The sequence below is a fragment of the Neocloeon triangulifer genome, unplaced genomic scaffold (assembly GCF_031216515.1).
Source record: "Neocloeon triangulifer isolate White Clay Creek 2 clone unplaced genomic scaffold, ASM3121651v1 ptg000013l, whole genome shotgun sequence".
In the NCBI taxonomy this organism is placed as follows: Eukaryota; Metazoa; Arthropoda; class Insecta; order Ephemeroptera; family Baetidae; genus Neocloeon; species Neocloeon triangulifer.
The window spans coordinates 575,532-603,297 of NW_026775555.1; the positions used below are offsets into that span (position 1 = coordinate 575,532).

The window sequence follows — 27,766 nt, forward strand, 5'->3', positions numbered from 1 at the left end:
TGAATTTTTATTTAACAAGTACTTAAAATTTATATTATTATTATTATTATTATTATTATTATTGTTCTTTATTGTATTATGGAATGTAATCACATGTAATGTCTCCCGTGCGACCCACCCATTTAAATCAAAATCAAAATCTGACCTTCCCCTACCCCAACCAAATCCACATCCTTTCTTAATCTTTTTTCTCTCTTTTAGTTTTCAGCTTTGTTTGTCATCATCGCGTGGACCAAATTTAAGGATATGCCAGCAAAAAATGATGATTTTTTAAATAAAGTTAAACCCAAAAACAAAAATATAAAAAAAAAAATTAATTAATTGGGTGGTGCCTTCTGTACCACCAATAAAGGGCACAGGCCGACAAGACTTTGTCTTGGCCTGACCCTAATAAAAAAAAAAAAAATTTAAAAAAAAAAAAAAAAAAAAAAAAAAAAATTACAATTTTGTCAAATGAAACACACAGCAGGGAAAAAAGAAATTTAACATATTTACAAGTTATTTTTGTAATTTACATATTCCTCCTCAGTATAGAACTTGTGAAAACTAACAAACTTTTTTAACAAGCCCACAAACTGAGGGAATCTCAACTCCAATCGAATAGATACAGGCAAATTATTATACAAGCGCGACAAGCAAATGAGCGGATTTTGTCTCGAAATAGCACACGTCTGGACCGGCACGTACAACTCGAACTTTTCGCGCGTCTCATAGGCATGCACATCTCGCGTTTTAACAAAATACTGAGGGTATTTACGCACAAATTTACAAGCCTCAATCAAGTAAATGGAAAACAGTGGCAAAACATCAAATTTTTTAAAAAGAGGCCGCGCCGAACAAACAGGCGTCGGACCAGGCCAATACCGCTCGCCGGCCATCGCACGAACAAGGCGCTTTTGTGCCATAAAAACAAGATCTCTTGCCTGCTCTGATCCACCCCAAATTACAATTACAATTATGTGTTGTACAAGATTGAATTTATTGCACAAACTGCAAAAACGCCTGTAAAAATCGCTATAGAGAGTTCAGAGGGTCTGAACTGGAAAGAAAAAAAAATGCAAAACGCTTGAGCTTATCACAATAAAATATAGCAAATCGTGGAGTTCTTACTCACTGCTTTAAGAGTGTATCAGAGAAAAAAATTTAAAAAATCAGCACATCAAACATCATGCAGCACTTAAAGGCCCATTTGTCATCTCGAGCGCACCGTAATCCCATTATTCAGCATTTAATTTGCTGTCAAATAAGCTGAAGAGCATCTTTGTTAAACGAGACGTGACTAAGTAAAAATTAGCTGCTGAGCATGGGAAATGAGAAAGAGACGCGCGCGAGCAAAAATCCACTCTGTTGCTTTTTCGCAACGACCTTGGTTTATTACATCAAGAGAATAACCGTTTTCTAGCGCAAGAAGTTCAAAATAAAATACATTGCCTTTACTCTCCTTGCAACACATTATTGTGTGCAAAAATCATCACTTTTCGACTCGTTTTTCATTGACCAGAATCTTTGTATTGATCGAGAAGAATAATAAAAGCAAAAATCATATACCACAAATTCACTTTCACCAGATTATTTGAAGCTCTAGATCATAAAGCAAATTTTAAGCAAATCCAGAATGGAGAATAAATGCAGTAAATATAATATTTTTATTATAACTATTTATTCTTCTTAGTCCATACAAAAATTTGAAATTTGAAAAAGAGAAGAAAGGGTTTACAACTAGCAGATGTCTGCTAAAACGCTCGATACCAAAACAGACTTGGCCGCCGCGTTGAACCCAATCTTGTTATTTATGTATTTATTTTCCATTCGATACAGTCATGACTGTCATGAGTCAAGTTATGTTTTGTATAATTTTAAATGTTTAAATTTTTATTCCAATCACACAGAAAATTGGCGCCATGAATGAAAACAACAAGAAAGAAAAAATGCAGGAAAACAAAAATAAACAATTTCAAAAACGCCGCTTATAAATAATTTTCAATATCAAAATATCTCAGCAATTGATTTCACTTTAATTTTCGCTTTTTTATTTTCAAGAAATTGGATTTAAAAAAAAAAGTTAATGACTTTTTTTTCATCTTTACTTTTACGCTACTAAATTAAAGCACACTTCTTGAATTTGTTAAGTTACTTTGTGCTTGGACACAATTATAGCCATTTAAGTGCGCAGTTTTCGCTGGACCTTTAAGAATCCAGTTTGCGCGCTTAGAACGGGTGTTGGGCAATTACTTTATTATACCATTATAACAGAGCATGTACTCGCGCACACCTGAGCCGTGCATAACAGGCTTTTTTACTGTCGTCGTTGGACGCGTGCAAATTCTCCAGCGCATTCCAAAAGTATTGGTGTGTATTTCAACGACCACACTCACTTTTCCCAAGTAGCCCTTCGAGCAATAAAAATTATAAACGCAGCAGCTCGAAGCGGCGCGCTTTATCACTCCAATAAAAATGTACTGCCCGTGCCAATATATTCATTCGAAATTGTTGGCCACAACTGCTACATCTTAAAAAATTATTGTTTTCGAGCCCTGGATGTAGGAAGAGTTGGCAAAAAATATTATAAACAATTTTTAACTGTTACTGTGTATCAATATTGAAAAATACAAATGAATGAAATTTTATGCAATTGTACACAGCGATACATAGGAAACGCTAATATTGCATAGCCTTATTAATTTAGTTGCCCAGAAAACTATAATTATAATTTTAATCAAAATAAGCGTCAAAAGAGTCTAAAACTTGGCACTAAAATCGTCTAAAAATAGTTAATTATTTCTCCAAAGTAGGGTCCAGGTATTAGGGTCTAAATTTACCACGCTATAATTAATATTTTTTAATTTTTACTGCACGCTTTAATATTGTTAACAGAAACATTTCTGATTTTCAGCCATTTTTTTTTTTTTTTTTTTTTTTTTTTTGTTTAATATTTTGAGGTTGGAAAAAACACTTTTCACGCGCCCACTTGTAGCACACCACGCCAATTATCAATTACAAACGCGAAATTGCAGATCAGCTGCTGCTCACTTGATAGCTAATTAATTAATTTTGAAAATACACAGCCGGTTTTGCGTGGCTGCAAACCTACATAAAAAGAAAGAAAATTGCTCGAGTAACTCCTTTTATGCGTTAAATAAACCCGAGGCGCGTTGCCAACTGTAAGTATAATTACAAATTTCGCCCCGAGGTTGCAATCTGGCATGTGATGTACTTCAAAACTGGCCAGCTGGACTGCGACCAGTTACGAGTGTAAAAGAATCAAGACATACTTCTTTCCACGCGTATTCCCGACAGTAATAAAGTAATAATTTTCAGAAGAAGTGAGTGTGTTTGTGTGTAATTTTTTTCTTCACAATTAGCCACGGTTTGGATGAATTTTTGAGCGAATGTTGCGCAAGGTGGCGAGCGAACAACGCGTTTTATTTCAGTATACGTGTGTAGCGAGAGAGATTAATTACTGATTCTGTGAAGAAGTGGCACATCGCGCTTCTTATTTCGCGAAAATCTGTTGGGCAACGCGCGCTACAATAAAGCATCGCAGCCAAATTGATTGTTGTACGTGTCCTTGCGATTTCGCTGCAGACAGAGAGAGAAGCGCCTATTGCTGCTATTTATTCGATTTGGCCGTTTACTGCTGCTGACAAGTCACAATTGCACGCTGTGGTGCCGATCGGGGTTTATTATTATTGCACGCCACGATGACTGCAATTCCAATTCGCGGCGATTCGTTTTGTTTGCCAATGATAATCAAATATAATACGCAAGCAACGTTGCTTTCGATAAAATCTCCTTTGTGCACTGTTGATTGAAATGTCATTTTGACGGAATTGCAAAACAACAAATATGCAATTCAAAAGCTACTGGAATGAAAATTAGATTTATCTAAGAAAATATCACTATATTAAAATTTCCCAAACAGACATAGGATTTTAAATTGTTCATTGTGTAAAATTGCTTGAATAAAAATTTGTCAAATAACCAGCAACCAATAATAACCTGGCCCAATATAACCCCCGTCATTCATCATTTGTGGAAATAATTTGAATTAATATCGAACATTTCTTCTATTTTAATTTTCTTTCGCATGGGCTTGAGTAGAATAAACAATGATAATAACTTCTTTGTTTGACCACTTCTATTATGAATAACGGTTCAAAAAATAGAAGTTAAAAACTTTTATTTTCCAAAATTAATTTTCTGAAAACTTGTACGTTCAGCAATTCAACTATGAAATTTGAAGCTTCTACATTACCAAAACAGCCAGTTGTAAATAAGTGGATTACGACAGAGAAATTATATGTAACATATCACTTATGACACAATAAAAGCGAAGGAATAATAATAGTAATGCAATAGATGGTTGAAGCCCTATCCAAGTTTGAAAAGGATTTGAAAAAAAAAATCAACCACTTTTCGTTGCTTTTATCTTTATATCATAACAATGATTTATTTCAAAAGTTGTTTGATTGTTTAGATCGATTGAATCAAAAGTATCCTTCATCGTTCATTGCCTACAATTCAGAACAACTGTATTATTTATTTTTACCATGCTTAAATATGCTCTATCAAACAGTAATTTTGAATGTATTGCGGCCAATTGTGTTTTTTATTGCTGCTTGGATTTCCACAAAATCACGAAACTGTCTTCATCCCACGTGTCCATAAAGCGTCAACCCTCTTGTTTTTCACAGTCCAATAAACCGATAAACAATGCAAATCGCGCACAACATCTCAATAAAACTGCTCATTTTGTAATAAGATGAGTTTATTGGCATTGAAACGACATTACTTGATGCAATAAATAGACGCAAAGAATTTCCACGGCAACCGTTTTTCCTTCAAGTTGACGCCAGGAAAAGCACCTTCGGGCGATTGTTAATAATGGTGGAGAGAAAAATCAATAAATTGAAAGAAATATTCTCTCTTAAGCGGTTGTTTGTGCGATATGGTGAATTACGGTTGTCAATTACCGACGATGATGCACTTTGGGAAAAAAAATCTTCTTTAATGATACACCTCATATCATAATTATGTATATATACACACACACACACACACACACACACACACACACACACACACACACACTCAATAGGTTTATGCTCTACTGCTGCGAACACACTGGGCTCGTTCACGTGGAACGAGCCGTGAACGACTGACTGAAAAATAATTACCCAGTCCTTGCACTCTCGCGCGCGCGGCTTGCAATTAAGACAACTCTGCACAATCAGCCACTTATTGCCTCTTTCATTCCTTGCTTGAGGCCAAGGGATGCCACTCAAATACGGGAGGTCAGGTGTGGGTGGGTCTCGGGGGGACCTCGCATTGCCCACTGGACCGTGGAGATGCGATTGAGCATTGAGCTCATACGCTGTTGCAATGCGAGGCAGCTGCTCATCTGGCTATTGCTCCCAACAAGCTGGAGACAATAATTATTGAAGCAATAAATGTGTTATTACATGACTTTATGTTTAATATAATTCATTATTTGTATAAATTTCAAACAAAACATTAACTTCAATTCGGTATAAATTATTAAATACATTAAATATCATTTTGTTTGATTTCATTTTTGCCAGATTTCATTGCATTTTTAGAATATAGTTTATTTGTTTTTAATTTTTAATAATAACTTCACGAATATTATTTTAAATAATATTTATTTTGATCTATTTATATGTGTTGCGCACCTTTAATGATAATAATAATAATTATTAATTGATTTATATTTCATGAGCAATACAAAAAATTAGCAAATTTTAAAAATGTAAAATTTTGTTAATTTTTTTGTATTATTTCTTGCTCATGAAATTTTTTCAACAAGGAAAAAGCCCGATATCTTCATTTCTAATGCAAATTATGATTTTTAATGTTGGTCAACTTTCTGTAAAAATCTTAATTCGAAAAGATCTCTAAAGAAATTCACCTTTAAAGCCAAATAAATAGCTGTGCGCTGCGCACACTTTATTTACTTTCTCGAGATCACACACGCACGTTAGTACTGGCAATTCATGATCGTTGCAACTACTTCTATAGCGATTGAATATAACTATAACCTGACTTATAACAACTGTATACGCTGATACTCTCTCTTTGTCGTGTGTTATTTTGCGTGTTTTTATTGCCTGGCTACGAGAGTGTACTTGATTTCCTCTAAGTCAACCGCGCGGAGAAAAGCAGAGCAACCTTTAATCAATCTGGAAAATAAAAATTATGCTATGTTGCTATGTATTGATTCATGGTACATTATAAATCATTTGTGTGCGTGATGGACGGGCGGTAAAACAATTTCTTGACAGGATATAATTGCTTGTCACAACACTCGCAACAATTCTGCTCCTGAAAAGCATCAAGCAACGAAATTTCTAGATGATTTAAAGAGAGCACATAATGCAATACCCAATACATAAAAACAGTATTAGTAGCATAATAAGTTATCAAAGCCACGTGGAGTGCCTATTTTTGTTATTAATAAAATCTTGTTAAAATAGTCCAAATTTATCCCTTTTTGCTAAAGAATTAAAATGGCTAATTTTGAGGTTGTTTATTAAAAAACATTAAATTTCTGTTATAGCAACAAAATTCTCTTAATTTACTATGCTTAATTATGTTTTCTATATGTTACGAAATAAACCAAAATTTTGCAAAATTTACCAACATATATAATCTTGGAAATGAAGAGATCGGGCTTTTTCCTTGTTGCAGAAAATTGTTTTTTATTTTATTTTAAAAAATTGAGCCATTTGTTTTTGAATACAAAACAATTTTCTGCAACGAGTCAATAGCCCGATCTCTTCATTTCCATTATAAAAATAAAAGAAGTGAACTATATTTTTTCTGTTTAGCTAATATTGCAACTAACAATTAAATGTACATTTTCTTCCAAAATCATACTTTAAGTAAAAAACAGCTAGATTCTAAAGTTTCGAATAATATCTTTCAAATTGCTTCTGCATGATGAATTTTTTAAGTATGCATATTACATAATTATGTAGATGTCTATTGATGATCAGGCGATTTTTAATTATTTTTTATTTAAATATCTACTTTGAGCAATGGAAATTATGTTTTAAAACTTAAATTTCATCATTGCTTCACATCAGTTTGTTTTGGAAAATTAGGAAATAACTTTTTTCAATTTTGGGAATAAATTTTCATAAATTTATTTATATCTTAATTTAAAAGTGCGCAATTGATCTGGCCAAGCTGGAGATTTTAGTAAGAGGTGTGCTCAAGTTAGAGCGGTGTGGTCGCAGTGGCGCAGGTCATGGTCACTCGGCCGCCTCGACTGGAATGCATGCACAAACAGCAATAAATAAAAGTCGCGAATGCACGAATGAGCAATCGCAGTCGTCGATACACGCATCTCGCTAGCGCAATAATAATTTCAATAATGCATCCCGGACACGTGGAATATTGTGACACCTGTTGCATAAAGCTAGCGGTCATCATCTCTCTGTCTAATGGCTCGAAGGACCCTGACCACTTGCTCATTTTCCCATTCGCAGTGTTGAAGTGTCGCCAAGTACGTGATCCTCCTTGGCCACTTGACTCTTGTGGTGAGGACAACGCACATTAAGTTGCGTCGTGAATTATCATTAATAATATAATAATGCACAGCACCTCGTGCACACTTAATGACTCTCACGCGTCCATTAGCTTTGAGCATCGGGTGTCGGTGGCAATAAACCGTTTTTGTCTCTTATCAAGTTTATTGTTCACCTCTCTCAGTTGGCCCAACAAAAACCTCTCGCTTGTTGGCACCCTCTCTGAAAGGCATTATGCGCCAATAACTTTGCTCTTGACGGGCAAATTGTCCACTGATGATGAACGAGATTCACGTTCATGACTGATTTTCTCTTATGCTGAACAATTTCAAATTTATAAGAGAAATAGCAGTTTATTTGTAACGACACAAAGTAAACAACAGTAATAAATTTTTATTTTATTATAAAAAAATTGAAATTATAAGAACGTGTGTGACCTTTCTCGAGGTGAGAGAAGAATTATTTATTTAATTATTATTTTTTAATTTTGATCGAAATGTAAAAACAAACGCAAATCCAGCTTTTCATTATATAGTAATTTGCTTTTTTTTATGTTATTTCCCTCTTCAGTTACTTGTAAGGTTTCGACTTGACATCACTGTACATACTAAGCGATACTAAAAATGATAATGCGTTGGACGATTTCTCATTCAGCGCCCGTGATTAATTCAGCGCACCTAGTTTGCTTGCATACCACAACAATCCTCCGCTCAAACACCTCCATATATCCTCTAGTGACGAGGAAAACTCAGCAATGCCCGCCATTGAACTCACCACAAAACCCCGCACACCCTTTCCAAATCGGGTGACTTTGAAATATTCATGAAATTGTCTCACACTGCGCGCGAATGAGTAAGCAGAGGATGTCGCCCAACAAGAAAGTCGTGACCATCCGCGCGATGATCGCCGACCGCTCTACAACTCCCTGCACGCTTGGCCAAACACCAAAGGTCGTCACGTTCGGCGCCGAGCAATGACCAAAGCTGCAGGTGTCGCGATCTCAGGGTGTGGCGCCCCTGAAGAGCATCGCCAGTTCTAAGAGATCCGTTTGATCACGACCTTGCCTGTAGTTCGAAGTTGCTCAAGTCGCGGATGAAACTAATTGGAGTAAATTGGCAAATTCGGTCGATTCATCTTGCCCAGCCAGACAATGGATTGTGAAATGTTGTTCGTGTTGGCTCATGGTGGTTGAAAAGGAGCCAATTAATTTTCAATTTGTTAAGAATAATAAGGCAGTCCAATAACAATCTCAATTTGCGGCCCACATAATGAGAATGGTGTGATAAATTGGTGCTCATAGAGTGCACAGGAGCACTTATTTTATTTTCTTGATGGTTTGTTAAAATAAGTTACCTCCGAAGATAAATGAAGTTACGCTGGGTATTCGCAATTTTCCCTACGTAAATTAAAGTTCGAAGGGTGGGGATTAAGCGATCCTAATTCATTCCTCTAATATTGTTGAGCCCAACAATATCCAAAATGCTATGTATGTATTTTTGTTATGATAATTTTCATTGAAATTGGCACGTTGTTTTTGTTGCAGAATGTTTGCTACAGTCCGATGGTAAACGGCTCAATGCGCCCTGACGTGGGCCTCCCCTTTGGCCTGCCGCAGCAATGTTTAAGTGGTTTGGCGGGTCGGCGCCGACTGACCATGTGGACGGCCCCCACGAAGTGATCACCGATGACCCTTTTGCAATCATCTCGTTGTCGTTGCCAAGGGTGAGGCGCATTCAAAGCGGCAAAAAGAGTCGCACCAAAGCCCGACGACCCAAGCAAATCTATGCGGTCAGCAGGTAAGAAATAAAAAAGCCAAATTCATATTCGCAATTGCTTTCAATAGTTAAGAAGAAGAAATATTTAAAAAACAACATTTAAAAATTTTCCTCGATCAGGGGGTGTTTTAATTTTTAAGACGTTAAGAGATAAAACATTTGTAATTGAAATATTTTCCTGTTGATTTTGTCTGGTGAATTGTACTTTTGAATTTGAATTTCATTTGCATGATGGTTGTTAAGTATAATTATGCACATTTCGATCTAAAAAAGTGTTTTAGGAATAAATTGAAAATTCTTGGCTTATCGCCCACTTGACTGCTATAATTTTCAAGAAGAAAAATTAGAATGCTCATTTTGTTTCAAGAATCTTAAACTGAAATATAATTTCTCAAACAAAACATATGTGATGTAATAACCAGCTGAATGCATATTTCAACTCCAACAATGTACATAAAGGCATTAAAATTTTCTTATAAAACATACACAATCGAAAGAAAATAATTTTCTCATTGCTATAATTGTGTTTCATTGTATGCAGAAAATAACGATCCAATCGGCGTACACTCTGTAATTTATAGCTGCTTAATATCAATCGCGAGTGCAAACTGGAAGGATAAATGCGATCCGCGCTGAGAAAAACACGAAACACGCATGCAATTTTTCACAACACAATTTCCAAGTGCATGCATAATAAATAATAATACGCTCGTAAAAACGCCGACACGTAACCTAGCCGTACACAATTCGCACGGGGGAACAATAATAATTTTCCAATTATTAACTTTTCTCATTCGCAACCAAGAGAGAATTAATGCACCAGCCGACGAGGGAGGCCTTATCAGATTGCAAATATTAAATTAAACCATTTATCAACAATCAGCAAACACCATCTCGGCTAGACCTTGGTTTATCTAATAATTGGATCGTAATTTCACCAGTTCAAAAGTTGAAGCGATCGCAATTTAGATCACATATACAGTTATAAAACGGCTATTTGTTTTCAGTGAAGGATCGTCACGGGTCGCCAGGCACAGAAAACGAACCTTGCGATTAATTATCCTGCTGGGGAAAATTTATTTTTCGTGCGCCATTTTTTGCAATTACCGGCAAATATCAAGCATAATAGTGGGGAAATTTTGCAACCGTTGGTTAAAAAGGACGTTCTGAATAATCGAGTAAGAGAGAAAAGTGTGGAGAAAATGTCGTGATGTTCTCTGAGGTGCATTTAATTCTGACAGCAGACAATTATTATGTAACCTGAGCCTTCAATGATATACGCGTGTGTGTAGTGTGAGCATTATTTTATAAGCCAACTTCGAGCAATTCAAGGTTCGCCGCCTGAAAACAAAAGCGACCGATCGATCGACCAACGTGTTTGTTTGTCCGTCCTGTTATTGTTGCGTAAGTCTGTGCAATTGAATCGGAATGTTAATTAACTTAATTTGTCATTATCTGAATAGTCGATCGCACGCTCGCGAGCATCTTGCGCGCATGTTAAATAGGCAAAGAAAGAGACAGGCGATAATTTTACCCTTTACTATCATCTGACGTTGCGGAGAATGGAATCAATTCGTTTGAGATAATGGGAAGTGATTGCCAGTCGTAATTTATTTAGTCAGTCATCAAATGATTAATTAATATATATAAATGCACAGATTTACTTTCAAATAATACAAATAATATTATAAATACACATCAAATATAATTGCTTTGGGTTAATCATGATTTACGTAATTTATGCCATAAACACAGCAAACAACTTGCAAACTTTTGCCATTTTGACTAAAAAAAAATAATAATAATAATAATAATGAAATTAAAAAATGAAATGCCAGAAGTCATCAATTTTTCTTTTATTTAAAGGATTTACAAGTTAGTAATTAAATTTTTAATATTCAATTTAATTCTCTTGCAATAATTCAAACCATAAATAACCACTAATTAGGTATCAAAATTGCTTGTATTACAAGTTTTTAAGCAAAGAAAAATGTTTAGCAAAATTCTTGCTACTGGTGGTGCTGTTTTGTTCCTTTTTTTTCTTCAAATAAATTGTTTTCAACACATAAACAGTGTGATGTAACAATTTGGAATTATACAACAATAAAAAAAAATTAAACGAATCAAACGACAAATTTCTCAAAAACTGTCTCCCATCATTATTAATTAATTTAAAAAATCCTTTCACCAGGGTAAACCCCATCTTTGAAGATGACGAGGGGGCCGGCAGCACCTCGACGGACTCGTGCTTCGGGCAAGGGGCGCCCGCCTCTCCCGGGCAGTCTGGGGGCGGCAGTTCTGGCTACGACAGCAACCCGGCCGAGCGAACGACGTCGTCGTCCGAGTTCAGTGACGATGCTGCGTCACCAAAAGCGTCGGCCGCCGCTCGGGGTGCTGGGGGCCGTCGGCGGCCTCCGGCGGGGGCGGCCGAGAAACAGCTCTACCTGGCGGCGATCGCAGCCGCGATGGCCGCGCCCGCCTCCGCGCTCACTACCATCCCTGAAGGTCAAGTGCCCGCGCCAATCTGGCCTGAGCGGGAGCCGCCGCCGGTCGGCTCAGTCGTCGGCCGCGACGCAAAGTATGCAGTCGAGTCACCGCCCCCGCCGCCTCCGCCGTGGAGGCAGCAACTGTGGGAACGCCTAACCGAGAGCGACGACGACAGTCGTAAGTCGTGTTGCGATCTCCCGGGGGCGGGACGCACGCACATGCCCCCGGCGCAGACGCCACCGCCGCCGCCTCCGGCGCGATGTGGCTCCTCCACCTCCAGCAGCGGGTTCTCGGACCTTTCAAACGTGCTGCCGCCACCTCCCCTTTACCTGCAAAAAGTAAGCTTTTCATTACCATTGGTATTAACAAAAACATTTATTTCAATACCCCTGTCCTGTGTGGCGTGTAAAATTAAATTCTTTTTAAATCAATTAACTGATTGCTTATTTACTAAATTATTTAAAATCTGATTGTAGTGTCTTCCCTTTTTTTGTCAAAAATTATCAGATTGTGCAATTCATAATTATTGCACTTCTTTTAAATAAATTATTATTTTGAATGTATGAAGGGTGCATGCTGGTTATGGAAGAAATTGCATAATTGCAATGAGCATAAATAAATTATAATTTAATTTTGCAATAAATAAATATTATTTTTTTACTCAAGCTTTTTCGTAGAGCTTTTATTAAGATTATAAATTTTCGGTTTATTTGATGTATAGCCAGACTTGATGACGAACCAGGAGATGGCCCTGGTGCGGGGTAGCGTGCGAAACGCCATGATATATGGCACCCTGAACCGAATCAAGTGTGCCTCCGGCGTGGGCATTTACGAGAGGCTGCTCGGCTTTTGGAGAAGCCAGCAGCTGGAGGCACGTCTCTTGTCCTCATCTTCCTCCTCGTCCAACGACAAGACGGACGGCTCAACGTCGTCCAAAGCGTCCTGGCAGTCGTCCGCCGAGTGCTCGCCCACGCCCAGCAAGAAAAGCCTTCCCCAAAACTTCGAAAAGACTGCACAATATTATGTGAGTATCAAAAATTATATATATCGTCGTAGAACTGAAAAATGAAATTTCATCTTCATTCGCATTTAATTGCTTTATTGCGTACAAGAAAGCCTATACAACACGCCACCTAAACCAAAATAAACTTGTAAACTGAAATTGGACCAGCGTAATGATGCAAATAAACACATAAATGTGTTCGCTGCGAACCGTTCTCCCTCCGAATGCATGAATTTCAATGAGCAAACGTTTCCTAATTTTAATTAAACACACTATAAGGAGTCGTGTGCATGTGTGTTTGATCATCGCAGCTGATGATTCCCGCGAGATGCTGAAAGATGATAAACCTTGACTGACAATTTCTATATAAATGAAAAAAGTTAATCTGAGCATGTAGTATAAGTACATGAGCATGTTCCTCTCAGCGCCGCTAAATTCAGCGCATGCATGTTTGAAAAATATACAGCTTGCGGTATTTATAGCAAGGAGTACGTGAATTCATTCCCGAGTGCACCGATTTCGTGGTTTGGAATAAATATAAATCTTGAGCTCTTCTCTCGTGCGCGATTGACTCAAGGTCCTCAATCTCGAGATTTTTTCTTTTCTTGTCCGCGTTGCAGGTTTCACGGCTTCTGACAATGTTGAGCGTGGTGTCATTGAACGTGATTTATTCCATCCCTGTCTCATTGCTTTACCATTGCTCCTCATTTTACTTTGATGCAACTAATGACTTAATGCGATTTAAGCGGAATTTTGAATTGCCAATGAGTTTTAGTGTTCAGTTTATTGAAGCACAAACATCAGACTGTTCGATTGATATCCATTAATTTATTAACTTTATTCAACGGGCAAGAAATAATTTTAATTTGCCTCAAAAAAGTATTCTGATCTTTGCAAAGTATTTCATGCAGTTAGTTCAGAAGTAAAACCTAATTATCAACATTTATATCTTGAAAAAATTTATTATTCATCACGAAAAAAAAATCATTATTTTGGTTGCTTTTTTAATATTTGAGTTTTTATAAAATTTCTTAAACTTATGACATTTTTTTCAATTTGTCTATTATTTGGAGACTGTTAGAAACAAACCGACGTGAAATATGACACGCTTTTGACTAAAATTTGAGCATAATGCCTAATGCATGCTTTTTTGCAAAACGAGGTTATACTTTTCTTCAGTGGTGAAATTTTGTAAAAACTATTATACACAAATTAATTTATAAATTGGCTAATCTATATATAGAATTTAAGCACATTTAAATTTTCCCGTTAAGATACCATAAAAAAGTGAAATAATTAAAGACATAGAAATTGCTACTTAATTTTAATTGCTCATACATCAAACACCAAATCAAACCAAATAATTTTAATTATTCATAAACATTTTCATATTAATAAGTGGCAGTTGATACTAAAATAATTGTTATGGAGAATTTCAGGTCCAAATAACTACTCATGAGATTATCTGTCTCTGTCATGACTTCAAAACGATATTAGCGCAACAGGTGGTTTCGCTGACGTATCCAATTAAACGCTTGCCACCGTTTAGTGTCAACTTCTATTCGCGAAACACCAATCCACTGCTGATTATCAAGATTTTCCTCTCTCTTCTAACTCTTGTCCGTGGGACACAATCGTTAAAAGCATACATATTTTGTGAGTGTTGCTTCACTCTTAGTCCAAAACACACTTATGTACGCGTTCAGAAATGTAATTTCCCAGCTTCATATAATAATAATAATTTTCTAAAACACTGATAGCCAAAACTCACGCCCGCCACTAATTGAATTGACCCACTTGTGTCAAAATCAGAATTAGCAACATCATACACATGTACATGTACAAAATGCGCTTTTCCCTTTTGACAATCCCACGTGTGTGCGCGATAAATTGCTGCACGTATGTAACCTTTGGCGTGAAACCGCAATGAATCTTGCGGTGATACAGGATCGAAAATGGCGAAAACGTTGAAAATTAAACCAACGTAACGAGCCCTCGCAGCTGATAATAATGACATAATAATTGCCGCGCTCATGTCAGCGCGCTCTGCTCGTGACGGCAGATGCCATATTTGACCTCTGCGCGGCGGCTGCTGTTGCTGGCGGAGAAAAGTATAAAAATCACATTTTCATTATTATCATTATTTAATGCAATTTACGGCATCAAGGACGGCGTGCGTTCGTGATTTTCTGTCGTTGCCGCACAAATTTCCAGTCACACACACTATGAGCGAACTTCTCGCTTTTGACTCCTGCTGCTCGTTATAGTTTTAATCTTGTCAGAAAATTTTCTAAGAAGAGCATAATATAAGTCAAGTTGGAAATCAATTTAAGATAAATATGAACAAATCATATTAATGAAAAGAAATAATTTGTAAAATTGTTTTTTATATGCAATTTATAGATATTTCACTATAAATAAAAATTGAGCAGCTAGAAAAAATTTTTAAAGGGAAAATATATATTTTTTTTTGAAGAAGTTGACACTCGAGGAGATAATCATGGAAATGAAGAGATCGGGCTTTTTCCTCTTCATTTCCAAAATATCTTTTGTTTTTCCAAAAATGTTCATAGCTTGTGGACTGTAGAGTTATTTTGGTTGTATTCTGTATTTTTATTTCATAAGATTCAGGAAAGCCGATTCAGCTAGATTCTCTATAATCAATGATAAAACCTTGTTTATTGATAATCTTTGAAAGACGAATGCCCCAAATTCATATGGCGCTGGATAGACTTTTCAATAACAATTTGCATAAATCCTTTAAGACACATTTAAGAAAAGAATGTGTATCTCAAGAATTTTATGTTCTAAAAGGTGTTGATTTGCCAATCATATTTTTTTATATTTTCCTCTATCATCACCTATATACATGGCCTGCATCGGATTTTTTAAAATTGTGAAACATATAGAGATGTCAAAATAAAATAGTGAGTTGGACCTGCTGCCTAATATGCGTCAACACACATTCTGACGGCATAATAATACACCTATAATCCAGCTGATGCTCTTGTAAATTAAGCAACTATTATGAATTTTATGTTGCATTCCTCTAACCACAAAAGCTGTCACTTATTGTTCTAATTTTTCACCTGGCGCTTATTTATTTGGCTCCTAGTCACTGGACCGAAAAAGATCTTTCTCGATAGATAGTTGGCTCATTTTTTGGTCGGTTTCCTCACCGCTATATTTAAGCGGCTATAATATAAATTTTTAGCGTTTTTTAAAACTTTTTGTGTGTGTTTGCGGAAGAGGGATATAATAGTCAATATTGATAATTTTGCAAGCAGTAAAAATTCTAATTGCTTTTCTAGAAATTGGCCACCGTTTCGCTGCTCTCCGAAAATAAATCATTTCGTTTTCTAGCCCGGGGCTTTCGCTCGTCGTAACCCGCTGATTGAAACTGTATAGCCTCGCGTTTATAATAACTCGCGCGGGGCTACCGCGCTTCACTTCTTCTCGTGAATGAGTGATTGAGCGTGGCGTAATAAATATTCATCAAGCCGACCTTTTATATTCAGCATCTCACACTTTTCTCGCTCTTTTCTTTTTTATGCATTTTTTATTTCCATTTTTGAAATAGTTGTCGTTAAACGGGCAAACGAGCTGTTTTTAGCAAATCATATTGAGTAATGTCTTAATTAGTTTCGCGCTGCGGAACAATGGTGCCGCCACCGCTGCAGAGATGGAATGTAAATTTTTTTATTTCTTTCAAAATTGTTTGTTATTATGTGCATGTCGTTAGAAAGCATGGCCCGCGCCGCGCGATATAATTGCCCTGTGTTGCCTGCTGGTCGCCGCTAAAATATTCAATGCCTCCACTCATTTTAATTAAATTTTAAACGGATTTGGCAACAACAACTTTGTTTTTAGAGAAATGCATAGTTTTGTTTAAATTAATGGTAATGACTTAATGTAGAGCAAACAAAATGAATTAATTTAATTTCTTTCACAGATAATAATTTAAATTAAAATATTTGTTCTTTTTCAGAAGCGCTATTAAAACTATTATTCTACCATCTTTTTTATACCTAAAAGGTGCCCTTTTTTTGTATCGTCTCTCCTTAAGTGTCCTATAGCTGTTTTCACTTTCGTTTGTAAGAGTTTGCATCTCACTCAGTTAAGTCAGTCCGTCGGAGTTTTATGTAACATGTCTCTAACAGTAAATGCAGCTTCTTTATTTCTGTGACTCAGCAAAGAGGCGGCATCGTCGCTCGTGCTGAAAGCGAAAATGGTAGAACCTCTTTGTCTTACAACATTCGCGCATTTAACAAGCTCGTCGATGACATTCCGAAGTGATGTAATTCCTTATTCCATTTACGAGCAAACGCCATCAGTAGCACAACATATTATTTAATTTGTCATTCGTCTTTAGCGCCGATTGAGAAGTGTCTGAAAAACACTGTATCGTTTTGAGAGTGAAAACAAAAGTAAAATTTCGTGGAGCGTTATATGTATTTCATAAATATTATTAAACGGTAAAAGTGAGCGATTCCATATATACAGAGTTGCGTAAGCGCGTGAGGAAGCACTACTTTCCATTTCCGTTTGGTTTCCGTTTTACAAGTAGACTGATTAGATCAGCGCCCATCAAGATTCCTCTCGTCAAACTCGACTGAATTTATGCAAGTCTAATAACGCCAAAAATGGTAGATTAGCTTATTTATCTTTTCTTTTCAAAACAAGGCGCATTATAGTTTACAAAAATTAACGCTTTCCTATAAGTTGAAGAGGGTCCACTTGACACCAAAATTAAACAGCAATTATATACGCTGGATGCATGATGAACTTGCACTTGCACATCGTCACGAAAATTGTGCAACAAAATTCCACGGCGTGCATCGTTTCTATTTGCTATTAAAATGAAGTTAGCAAACGTTATATGTATGAGTTTTAGTTTTATCAAACTTTACATCAATTATCAATTACTTGATTTATTTTCTATCGTTATGCATTTGATAAAGGGAAGCTAATTTAATATTTATTTAAAAAAATATTTCAATTAGTTTGATTATTTAAACAACTGATTTTATTGATTTTTTTTTAAAGAGTTAAGCTTATTTTTTAATAATTAAGCGCCAAAAAATTTGCTGCTAAAATTAAAAAAAAATAAATCACCAACAAAGTTCGTTCTTTATCGCTTTCTATTAAACAGTCGACCAGTGTGAAAAGCTTTCCAGTATGACAGCTTCTTTGTTTGGTAGGTCCACATCCACTGGAATTTGTTTTTGTTGCAGTCTAGAAACTACACTTGAGAAAATCGCGGTCAATATTTGAGTTTATCTCGCATAATATGAGCATCTCTCCGCGCTAAAATATTTCTTTGCTGGTGTGTAAGTAATTTGAGGTGCGAAGAGCAGGAGCCTTCGCGAAGAATTCTCGACTGGCAGCGAAAGTGGATATGCCAGTGCAAAGTTAAGGTCGTCCGGCAAGATATTTTTCATAGCCAAGTGCGTCACCTTTGGTACCAGCCATTAACAAAACACGCGACAAAACATCGCGGCAGCACCTCGTAAATAAAAAAATTATCATTAGTTCTGTCGACGGCCCTCATATTTTTTATTTTATTTGGGAGACAAACTGAAAAAATGCGAATTGCTCAATGCGATATTTTTGGTGGGAATATTAAACGAGAGTCGCACGTGGTGTTAAAATTGTGGGAAGATTATTACCTGGGCGTGAAGGCGAGAAAAATTGTGAATCGTTCATTCCCACGAGCTATACTGAAATTTGAGTCAAAAAGCATGTGCGCCTGCGATATAATCGCACCGATTGCAACTTGGGGCATAAACTTTTGACATTTGGAGAGACCCTAGATAGATGGAGACCTATCAAACTATCTAGTACAAAAAAAGGAGTATGTAGGAGACAATTTGCAATTATTATGAAGATATATGGTAATGTCAAATATGTAAAGTGATTCGAGCAAAAAAAAAAATCCCAAATTTGTTTGGTTATGAGAGATTGTGGGGCACGGCATTCCTCCACACGTATTATTATAAACAGCTTGCCAAGCGCGCATATTATATCTGGTCGACACCAGATCAGCGACCTGAGCCTTTCTTCTCGCCAAATCGCCTCTGGCAAGGCAGTTTTTACGTCACAAAGTCGAATTGTGCAAACGTTCTCCGACTACGCGGCGCGGCGGCGGCGCAATGTTATTATAATACACGTTGGGTCATTATGTGTGTTACACTGCATACATAAATTTATATCCCCACAGCACGCGTATAGATAGAACAGCGCAGCACGGTAGCAGTCAATTTTATCAATTTGCTTTTTTGCACTCGCGGCGTGTTAATCATTGATTAAAAGAGCAGGTGTAACGTTTGCCCGCAGGCCAGCCTTTATTGTTCGTTATTAAGTGTATTAGAAGCTACGATAAATGTATAACGTGTATGATTTTTCCTGCTTTTGCTTTCACACGACTACTTTGCAACTAATTACAGTAAAAATAATACATTATTTATTTATTAATTCTCCATTCAATACAGTCATAAGTCATAAATTCACAGCAAAAAACTATATATAAAAAAAAGCTGAAAATACCTTTGAAAAGAGACATACTGTTAATTACAATAATAGTTTAATTTAATTCTTGCTATAGTGGTGGTGCATTATTGATCTCCAAAAAATTGATATATTTTCTTTTTCAACCATAAAAAGTTGGAAAAATAGAGGACAACAATATTAACATCTTTGACCTATAAACCACAGTAATAATAATTTTTGTGAATTTTTGAAATAAAATAAGCAACTGAGAAAGTTTAATTGTTTTTCTCTTTGTTCAAATTAAAAATTTCTAAAAAATCTTTACCAATATTAGAATTTTATTGAACACATGCAAATTTTCAAAGATATATCTTTTTTATCCCAACATATCAAGTCTCAATGCCAACCATCTCTCTTATTCATTTTCACAGTTTAATCAAGGAACGTGACTAACTAGAGTTATGGCTTCCTCAAAGAAACCAATTAATTTCTTTTGTTGTTAAATTTTTACGCAGGTGTATCTTGACTGATCAAGCATTTTTATATTTATCCCCACTACGCTTTTATGAATATAAATTAAAATCCTTTGTCAGCTTCAACATTAGCGACAAATTAATCAAAAACTTTTCAATGTGTCAAGGTTTTATGCATAAGTGCGTCAAAAGGAAAAACTTGGGAGCTTTTAAGAGACAAAAAGAATTCGTTTCTCTGTCAAATGTGAACGTTTTTTTTTTTGCATATATGAGAGAGAAAACAACGACCGCAAAGAATAAAATACACTCGAGTTAGATTAATTTATTCCCACATCCCAGACGTCGTTGGCACATTCTCATTTTTGGCAAAACTTCCCTAGTCAAGGCTGTTGCGAAAATTTGATACGAAGTATCAAATATAAAAGCCGTACAGAGACAAACTTAACGACTCATGGGCAAGTCACTTTGACTTGACTTGAGAAAAAGGAATTGTTGGACAAAAAGCCACCACCATCATCAAGAATTTTGGTTAAACTTCTGAGATCAAAAAGACCCCATCCACCGCAGTGACTAATTTTTTGTTCGAGTATTATATTTTCTCAGCAATTTTTCGTGACAAATGATTAATGGCGTGAATTTTTTAATGTTTGAAACAATTTAGCGCTGGAATGCTCAATAACAGTTTTCTCTTGCGTGCTAAAATATATTTAATTTAGAAAAAGAAATATTTTGACCAGTTTTGATTTTATTGTCAGAGAAGTTATTGTTCCTTTTTGCAGATTCATGAGACCACCTTTTTTATAAAATGAAGCAACTTTAGCCAACAATATAAGATATTTTTAATATTATGCCAAAATAATACATTTTTGATTGTCGACAATTTTTTTTAATAAATAAAATAATAATATTTTGACTTGAAAAAAGAAAAAAATCACCTCTAATTATGATCCGCGCTTAAAGGAGTGCAAGAGACTTGAAATGTGCATAAGTAACAACCAATGAAATATTATAAATTTAAGTCATTGGTTGTTACTTATGCACATTTCAAGTCTCTCGCACTCCCTTAAGCGCGGATCTTTTAATGGCTCAATAATATATATTTTTTTTTTTAATTTTAATATTGATTAAGTCAAAGACAAATTATGAAATTTTCACATATAATTTTTCAATAATCACTTTTTTCCTTTCTCATTTAAATCTTAGTTGTATATCATATTATCTGCTATTCCTTTAGTTTGCTAAAACGTTGTGAATAAAAGAAAACGCAACATGTGCTAAATAAAAGCGCAAAATATCGAATGGAGGTGTAAAAAAATTTTGTGAGGAGAGCACAAAAATGTTTTGCAACGGAAAACACAACTCATACCCGCAACGGCAGATTTGCATTTTGAAGCAGTAATGGGTTGAGCGGACGTGTCCATTATTTGTTCTTTTCATGCTTGTTTATTTGCACGTGTTAGCACTGGCGGAAATTTTGCACCGGCATTAGTGCCCTTTTGTTTGCGGCAAAAAATTAGCTTGAACCTGCTCGTTTGCGCAAATTCTGACACAATTGACGGAAAAAGTTTCAAACAAAGTTCACGAGTTATAACAATATTTAAACCCGAAATAATTTTAACAGCGATTTGGCAAATTTTTTTGCAATATTTTTTTCTTTAAGGCTGATCTTTAAATTTTTTCAGCCGCCATCACAGCGTCCGGACTTCACGCTGGACATCCCCGCAGCGGAGCGAGTGATGCGCAAAATCGCTGCGGGCAAACGCCGCCGTTTTTGGTGCCAGCTGATAGTGTCCATCCTCGGACTGATCTTCTTCATGGTGTCTGTAATGGCCGTCAGCATGATGTACACTCGCGGAGAGCGAATGTTCGGCTCGCTCTGAATGTGCACTTCTTCCTATAGGGAGAAAATTAAAACAAATTTGAACAAACATTCAAAATTATTTTTACTCAAATTTCAAAGACTCTTTGGACCCGGCGTAGATTTTTCCAACAAAATTAACTCTCAAGTCATTGCATTGCTCCACACTAGCTGCTAACTTATTGACTGCTGCTGTGGTGTGATTACCATTTTCCATCTTTAATTTAATTATTTTAATTTATTGTGAAGGACGCTGCTTAAGCATATATACTCCAATTTTATATGTCAAAATGACAAGCCAGCGCTGAAAAGTGTATTTATGTGATATTTTAGATTTAGGCTCTGCTCCCTGCTGAACCAGTTTCATCTTTTTTAATTTCCTATGTAAATCCACACTCAAAGTTTATAATCAATTACCGTCTGCGCGATTTTAATTTTATTTTGGCTTCATTATCAAGATATTTGGTTGTGATAATTAATGAATATTATATAGTAGTTGATGTTTTTAGGTAGCATTTTTCTCTTTTCTACCCTATAGAAAAATTAGAGCGCAGATTTTTGTCCCCCGCATATTAGCTAATACAATAAATTTGTCAGTCTCCTCCCTTTCTTTTATTTAAAATGGACTGCGATGCCAACTATATTTATTAATTATAACCAAGTGTGTGAGTTAATTACAAAAAATTGTCTTGTATTATCAATAAAATAATGTTTAAATAAAATTACCAAAATTCAGCATTTTATTTCTTCTCTTAACACAGTGCTAGTCTCAATTCTCATTGGGAAAAAGTTAACATTTTGTCAAATGTGGACAAATAAGTAAAAAGTAATTGAAATTTTAATTAAATTAATTTCTGGCCATCGGTAAAATATAGCTTAGCAAGCATTATACTTGAATACAGTCTTAGACTTTATCTATTAAGAAAACTTTAATTCCATCATTTAAGGAATGATAACCGAGTCAATTATGAAATCATGACCCTCTGTAGGAATGGACTCAACAATTTGCTCGGTAAAAGACAAGGCAATGGTGTCCGGAGGGTCCTTCTGGATGGAGGTGCACCTCTTCAGGAACGTGTCATAGTAGCCCTTGCCTCGGCCTAGACGCTGTCCAGAGATAGTGAAGGCCAGTCCTGGGACTATGATCAAGTCCAGACCACCTTAATCAGATATAAACTTCAATAATTATGGTCGTAAAAGATACAAGAGCTGGAAAATGTACCAGTTTCAAGAGCATTTTCCCTTCCATCTATTTCAGAAGGCTGACGGACATCCCATTTGGTGACCTCGAGAGTCTGTATGTCATCCATCGAATGCAGACGCAGCATCTCCATGCTGTTATTCACTGACTCGTACCTGGAATACAAAAAAAAATGAAAGTTCCATTTTATTAATATTGTAACCCCAAAAAATACCAATAAATTAATCTCATTACCGTGTATTAGTTTCATTATTTTTCCATTAATTAATTTGGTTAATTTGTTCCATATGCATGTAAATATTTTATTAACAAAACAAAAAATTATAAGAGAATAAAGAGTTGATCTCAGATTAAATAATCTACCTTGGTATGAAGCAGTGTTTGCCAGTGGAAAAAATGTTTTTCAAAATTCCACAAGTTTGGACCTCTTCAGACATGCTCAGATAAATAGCAATCCTGTTGCTCTCTTTGTAAATTGGGTTGGCCAACAGCTAGAAAATTTTGTCATAAGAAAAGGAAAAAAGATATATTATAAAACACTAAACCTTTTCTGTCAACTGTTCTGATTGCAAAAGAATTTGCTCTTTTGACATTGCCACGAGTCGGTTCTTCATCTCCTTTCGGAGAAGCCTTTTTGCAGCCTGCACGGACGACATTTTCCTACGAAACGCCAAAACTTACGTTGAAGAAGTTCGTGCAAAAATTTGTAAAATTTGGTAAATCACCTATCACGACTTATAAGCAAAATAAAAAGTAGTAAACAATTTAAATCAACACATCACATGGTTGTTTATGGTTCCCATTTCTGAGACTTCTCAATGCACTTGAGTAACCGGTAACCGGTAAAATTTGAATTTCAAAGTTGCATATACCGGTTAGTTAATTGCTTTTTAAAATAAACCGTTTTATGCCGGTTAAATTGGCACATTACTTGAATTGCTGGAAAACATTGAAAAACAAACTGGATGCAGGCGCCTCCGCGCGGTTTCTGGAGAAACTAAATCCTGCAAATTTAGACATCGATAAAACCTGCAGAACTAAATGTTTTTTTTCAATTGAAACACGTTTCATGCAATTTTAAAGCATTGAAACTCGAATTTCTTAAAGTTACAACTTTCAATAATTAATTATTTCACTAATTACACCTTTGAAACACTCATCTAAAGCATTCCTTTGAGGGGGAATCTGCCCTCGATGTTTTCGCAAGACGATGATGATCGATAGTTGCGTCTGGTACGGGCGCCCACCGGCAGGTCAGAGTTCGTCGCCGAGGTTTCGAGTCTCGCACCGACGACTGCTGCCTGTGCATCAGCGGCTCCCGGGCCAAATTTTCGCGCACATTCCTTTGCTTGGTGAATTTTGTCATTGCGATCTGATTCAACATGAGCCAACCAAGTGATCGCGAAGGTGAGACCACGTCCCTCGAAAGGCTCTCTTTCACTTCTATGTGATATTTTCCTATAAATGTACCCCACTTGCTCTTGTTTTCATTCCAAAGCCGGGGTCTCCATCTCTAATCAGGTCCCCATTTATGTGTGGCAACTGTTGCCGCCGTTGCCGGACCGTTTTATGTTTTGTTAGAATAAGTTATTTTTTACTAATATCACTCTTCAACCATTGTATTGTTTTCAATTTAAAATGTCCCTAAAAATATTTGTGCTCTCGTCAGGTCCACGGCCAGACACACGATACGACTCTTTATCATTTATCAGGGGGAGATTTCAATGTGTGTACAGCGAGATTTAAACTAAATATTTTTTTTTATTATATCGTTTTAAAAATTCCTTTGAATTTTATAAACTTAATCATCATCTAAATCTTATTTGCGGTTTATACTTGTCCTTTTTGCACGCCACCCAGATTCAGGGGTGATGAGTATTGATTTATTTTTATTTTTACTAAATATTTTAATTAAAGCTCTATCAAAAATCTGTTTTTAAGTATGCACTAATTATAAATAATTTTTATTTATGACTTGAAAAAGTTCTGATTCTGACCGGCTAGTTCACAAGACTACAGAAAATCATAGGAGGTGCATTAATCACTGCGACAGGCAGATTCGGGAGAAATTGCAGGCATTTCGTCTGCAATTTCGGCTATGCAGTCTGGTGTTTTCTGCCGTTTCCATCAGACATTCCAGGCGAATGCCGGCATAGTTCCCATTCATAGGCCGCAGCCGCTCACCTTCCTCATCCTTCAAATTCCCAACATACAAACCCATCCTATGCTCCTCTCTCCCCGGCCCAGTGGGTCGCAAGGTCACCGTGTTATCGGCCCCGAAAGGGGAGAATCCGAGTTATCGGCCCTTGCGATTTAGCAGCCTGTCTGCTACCGCTGGTGCCTTTCCCAAGAGGGATAAACAATTAAAAAAATTTAAAAAAAAATTATCTTGATTTCAGGCGCTATTGAGCAGAAATTTTTCGTTTCAAAGTATGCAGCTGGATACTAAAATTTGTGCTAAGCAAGTGGATTTTCGCTTCTCGTGTTTCGGCCTCAACACAACCGCCACAACATGAAGATGAAATCTAAGAGAAATGCCCAGCAACCAAAAACGGTGAGTTTGGCACTTTTAATAAATTATCGTATCCTCAGATTTCAACCGTAATAATTGCAAAATAAATCATTTTCTTATTCAAAATGAATGGTCTTTGCACATTCTAGGTGTGCATTTTGTAATTCAGGTTTTATTTTTGAAAACAATCTCTATGGATATTGGTTTTACGCTGGGTTCATTCAGGATAAGTTCAATGATCTCCCATTCCCCGGAAGGAATTTCACAATTTTGTCCTTCTGCACCGGCGTGATCAATATTATTCTGATGCATGCACTTGTGATAAGCAAGCAATTAGTCCAACAGCTCTAGCTGTTAATTTCCTCCAGTCGGTCGATATGCAAAGACAGAATGCGACCCCTGTTCGCCAGCTTTTATAATTGCACCTCATTATGGAAACGCTCTTTTTTCCCATTTTGACTGTAAGCGAGTTTAATTGCAGCAATCATTAAATGGATTGGCTTCTCAGAATTGGATTAAAAAGGTCGATTTGTACAAAGTGATGATTCGCATTACTCAGTTTGTTCTCTCTCACAAAATGCCCACAATCAGTATGCGCGAATTTTTATTATTAAAATGTCTGTCTTTTGTTGAAGGCGGTTATTAAAGTGCATTAATTTATGAGCTGACAGAATGCATTGTTTTCATAGGCACAGGGTTTTTAGCTGGTCAAATAGAAAACATTAATGTAAGTGGTATTCTAAATTTCTTTAAATTACGTATCCCAAAATAAAGTACATTTATTAAATAAACATAATCAATTAGGTGGTGCCTTCTGCACTAGCATTTTATAGGGAGTGCCAATAAAAAATTGAAAGTTTCATTCCAAATTAAAGATGTGTGTGAAGGTTCTTATCTTATTGATATGATTGAAATTTACCTAGAAAAAAGATGATGCTTCGTCATTTTGAGCCATTGAAGCGATATAAATTTAATCTGAATGCTGATTTATAAATAATTTATTTTGCAATCAAGCTACAAGTTTGCAATGAAAAGCAATGCTGATGAACCCGACAAGTCTTGAAACTAGTTTATTCAAGATTCGAAAGCATATACAAAGATACTCTGTTCGCAAACCGTGAGGAAATATACATAAGAGCTAGACAAAGCGGTGCCGTGCGAATGCAAACTTCGAGCGTCTCCAACGAACCGAAAGATGACGATAATTTGAATAATAATTCGCAGCACCACTCGTGGCAGGAATCGCTACATTATGAACTTGCGCTCTCCAGGGGAAGGTTTAATTAGTTGGCCAAGTCGCTATTAATTAAACCGTCGGGGAGTGATTTGTCGTCGCCAGTCTCGGCGGCAAAGGTCACAAAACGTTCGAGCGAGGTCTAATTATTTTCGTAGCCACTCGAGCGGCCGTCGAAATAAATTTCCTTTGTTTGACAATCGGTCGACCGCTTTCCGATACTTTTGGGTCTGCAGCAGAGTTACTTATTTGCTTGTGTGTTTCCCCGTTTGTTTGAACTGCCAGACAGCTTTCGTTTTCTTTTTCGGATATTTTTTATTTATTTTTTTTATGCCCGTGTGCCTTGTGGATTGCTTATCGCATCAGACGCGAATGGCGAATTTTCGCTTTTTGGAAAGTTGCCAAATCGACCCGCTTCTTCGCGTTTTCATTGTGCGAGGAAATTTCCAGACGTTTTCCGCCGGGGAGTGTGACTTTGAACCTTTGTGACCGAGACCATTTTATACACCTAATGGCATAAATATTGTGCTCATTGTGTGCTGCTCTCGCCTCAGACCTGTTAAATTTATAAACGGTCAGAACTAATATATTGCTTCAGCCAACATAAATTTAGTAAACATATATCCTAAATAAGACGTAAAATTAAATTTCAGTAAAAATATTTTTTTTTTCAAAAGTACGCTTTCGTGGCTTTTGTTATTAAACTTTTTTCTCAGTCTGTTTTTGATTTGGAAAATGTTATTGTTTAGCAGTGTTGTTGTTTTTTTCTTTGCCCTCTCCAGCTTTGTGTGCTCGTGTATACGGATGCGAAAATTCTCTTTCTTTCATACAAATTGCTTTTCAATAAATGAATGTAAACAATATAATTGTTTTTTGAGTATTTAAAACCCAAAGAAACCACTCGAAACGGGAAATAATTAATTAGTACTGCGACTAATCACCTTGACGTGGAATTAACCCAATAATGTGAACAAGAAAATATTAATGAGATTAATAATTACTCAATAAACGATTAAATTGAATTAAATATTTGATGCACGTTATTTTAGATTTAGATTTTAAGAAGGGTTTTTAAAATTTTAATCACAGCTTTAGTCTTCAAGTGTCTGAGTTCTATATTATTTTAAAATTATGTTTAAAAATTATTGAAATATATTATAGTATAATTAACGTGATTTTAATAA

General features: G+C 36.1%; 3 protein-coding genes across 8 annotated transcripts in view; 2 read left to right on the forward strand and 1 right to left on the reverse strand.

Annotated features, from left to right (window-relative positions):
• The window catches only part of LOC132198580 (uncharacterized), a 66,926-nt gene extending 44,560 nt beyond the window's left edge, over positions 1-22,366 (forward strand). For both annotated transcript variants that reach the window (XM_059622690.1, XM_059622691.1), the window contains exons 3-6: positions 9,094-9,346; positions 11,517-12,150; positions 12,534-12,836; positions 21,460-22,366. In XM_059622690.1, the coding sequence (XP_059478673.1) occupies positions 9,168-9,346; positions 11,517-12,150; positions 12,534-12,836; positions 21,460-21,657 (1,314 nt within the window). In that variant the 5' untranslated portion in view covers positions 9,094-9,167 and the 3' untranslated portion in view covers positions 21,658-22,366. The remainder of the gene's footprint in view (positions 1-9,093; positions 9,347-11,516; positions 12,151-12,533; positions 12,837-21,459) is intronic.
• Positions 22,353-23,671, reverse strand: LOC132198582 (5-formyltetrahydrofolate cyclo-ligase). Its single transcript, XM_059622692.1, has 5 exons — positions 23,562-23,671; positions 23,382-23,496; positions 23,200-23,327; positions 22,858-22,991; positions 22,353-22,795 (listed from the first exon to the last, which is right to left on the reverse strand). Exons 2-5 carry the CDS (start codon positions 23,490-23,492, stop codon positions 22,578-22,580), a joined length of 591 nt encoding a protein of 196 aa, XP_059478675.1. The 5' UTR covers positions 23,493-23,496; positions 23,562-23,671; the 3' UTR covers positions 22,353-22,577.
• Positions 23,672-24,067: 396 nt separating this feature from the next.
• Positions 24,068-27,766, forward strand: part of LOC132198575 (transient receptor potential cation channel trpm) — a 92,186-nt gene continuing 88,487 nt past the window's right edge. For 2 of the 5 annotated variants that reach the window (XM_059622681.1, XM_059622683.1), the window contains exons 1-2: positions 24,068-24,243; positions 25,236-25,390. In XM_059622681.1, coding sequence (XP_059478664.1) covers positions 25,349-25,390 — 42 coding nt within the window. In that variant the 5' untranslated portion in view covers positions 24,068-24,243; positions 25,236-25,348. The remainder of the gene's footprint in view (positions 24,244-25,235; positions 25,391-27,766) is intronic. The other 3 variants (XM_059622680.1, XM_059622685.1, XM_059622684.1) reach the window with 3 other exon arrangements.

Bases quoted from the DNA above. Each gene is read 5' to 3' on its own strand.
- LOC132198582 (XM_059622692.1), bottom strand. From the start codon at position 23,492: ATGTCGTCCGTGCAGGCTGCAAAAAGGCTTCTCCGAAAGGAGATGAAG. The intron at 23,328-23,381 runs GTTTAGTGTTTT...AAAATTTTCTAG, and splicing joins CAGAACAGTTGACAGAAAAG to CTGTTGGCCAACCCAATTTA. The intron at 22,796-22,857 runs GTACATTTTCCA...TATCTGATTAAG, and splicing joins GGAAAATGCTCTTGAAACTG to GTGGTCTGGACTTGATCATA.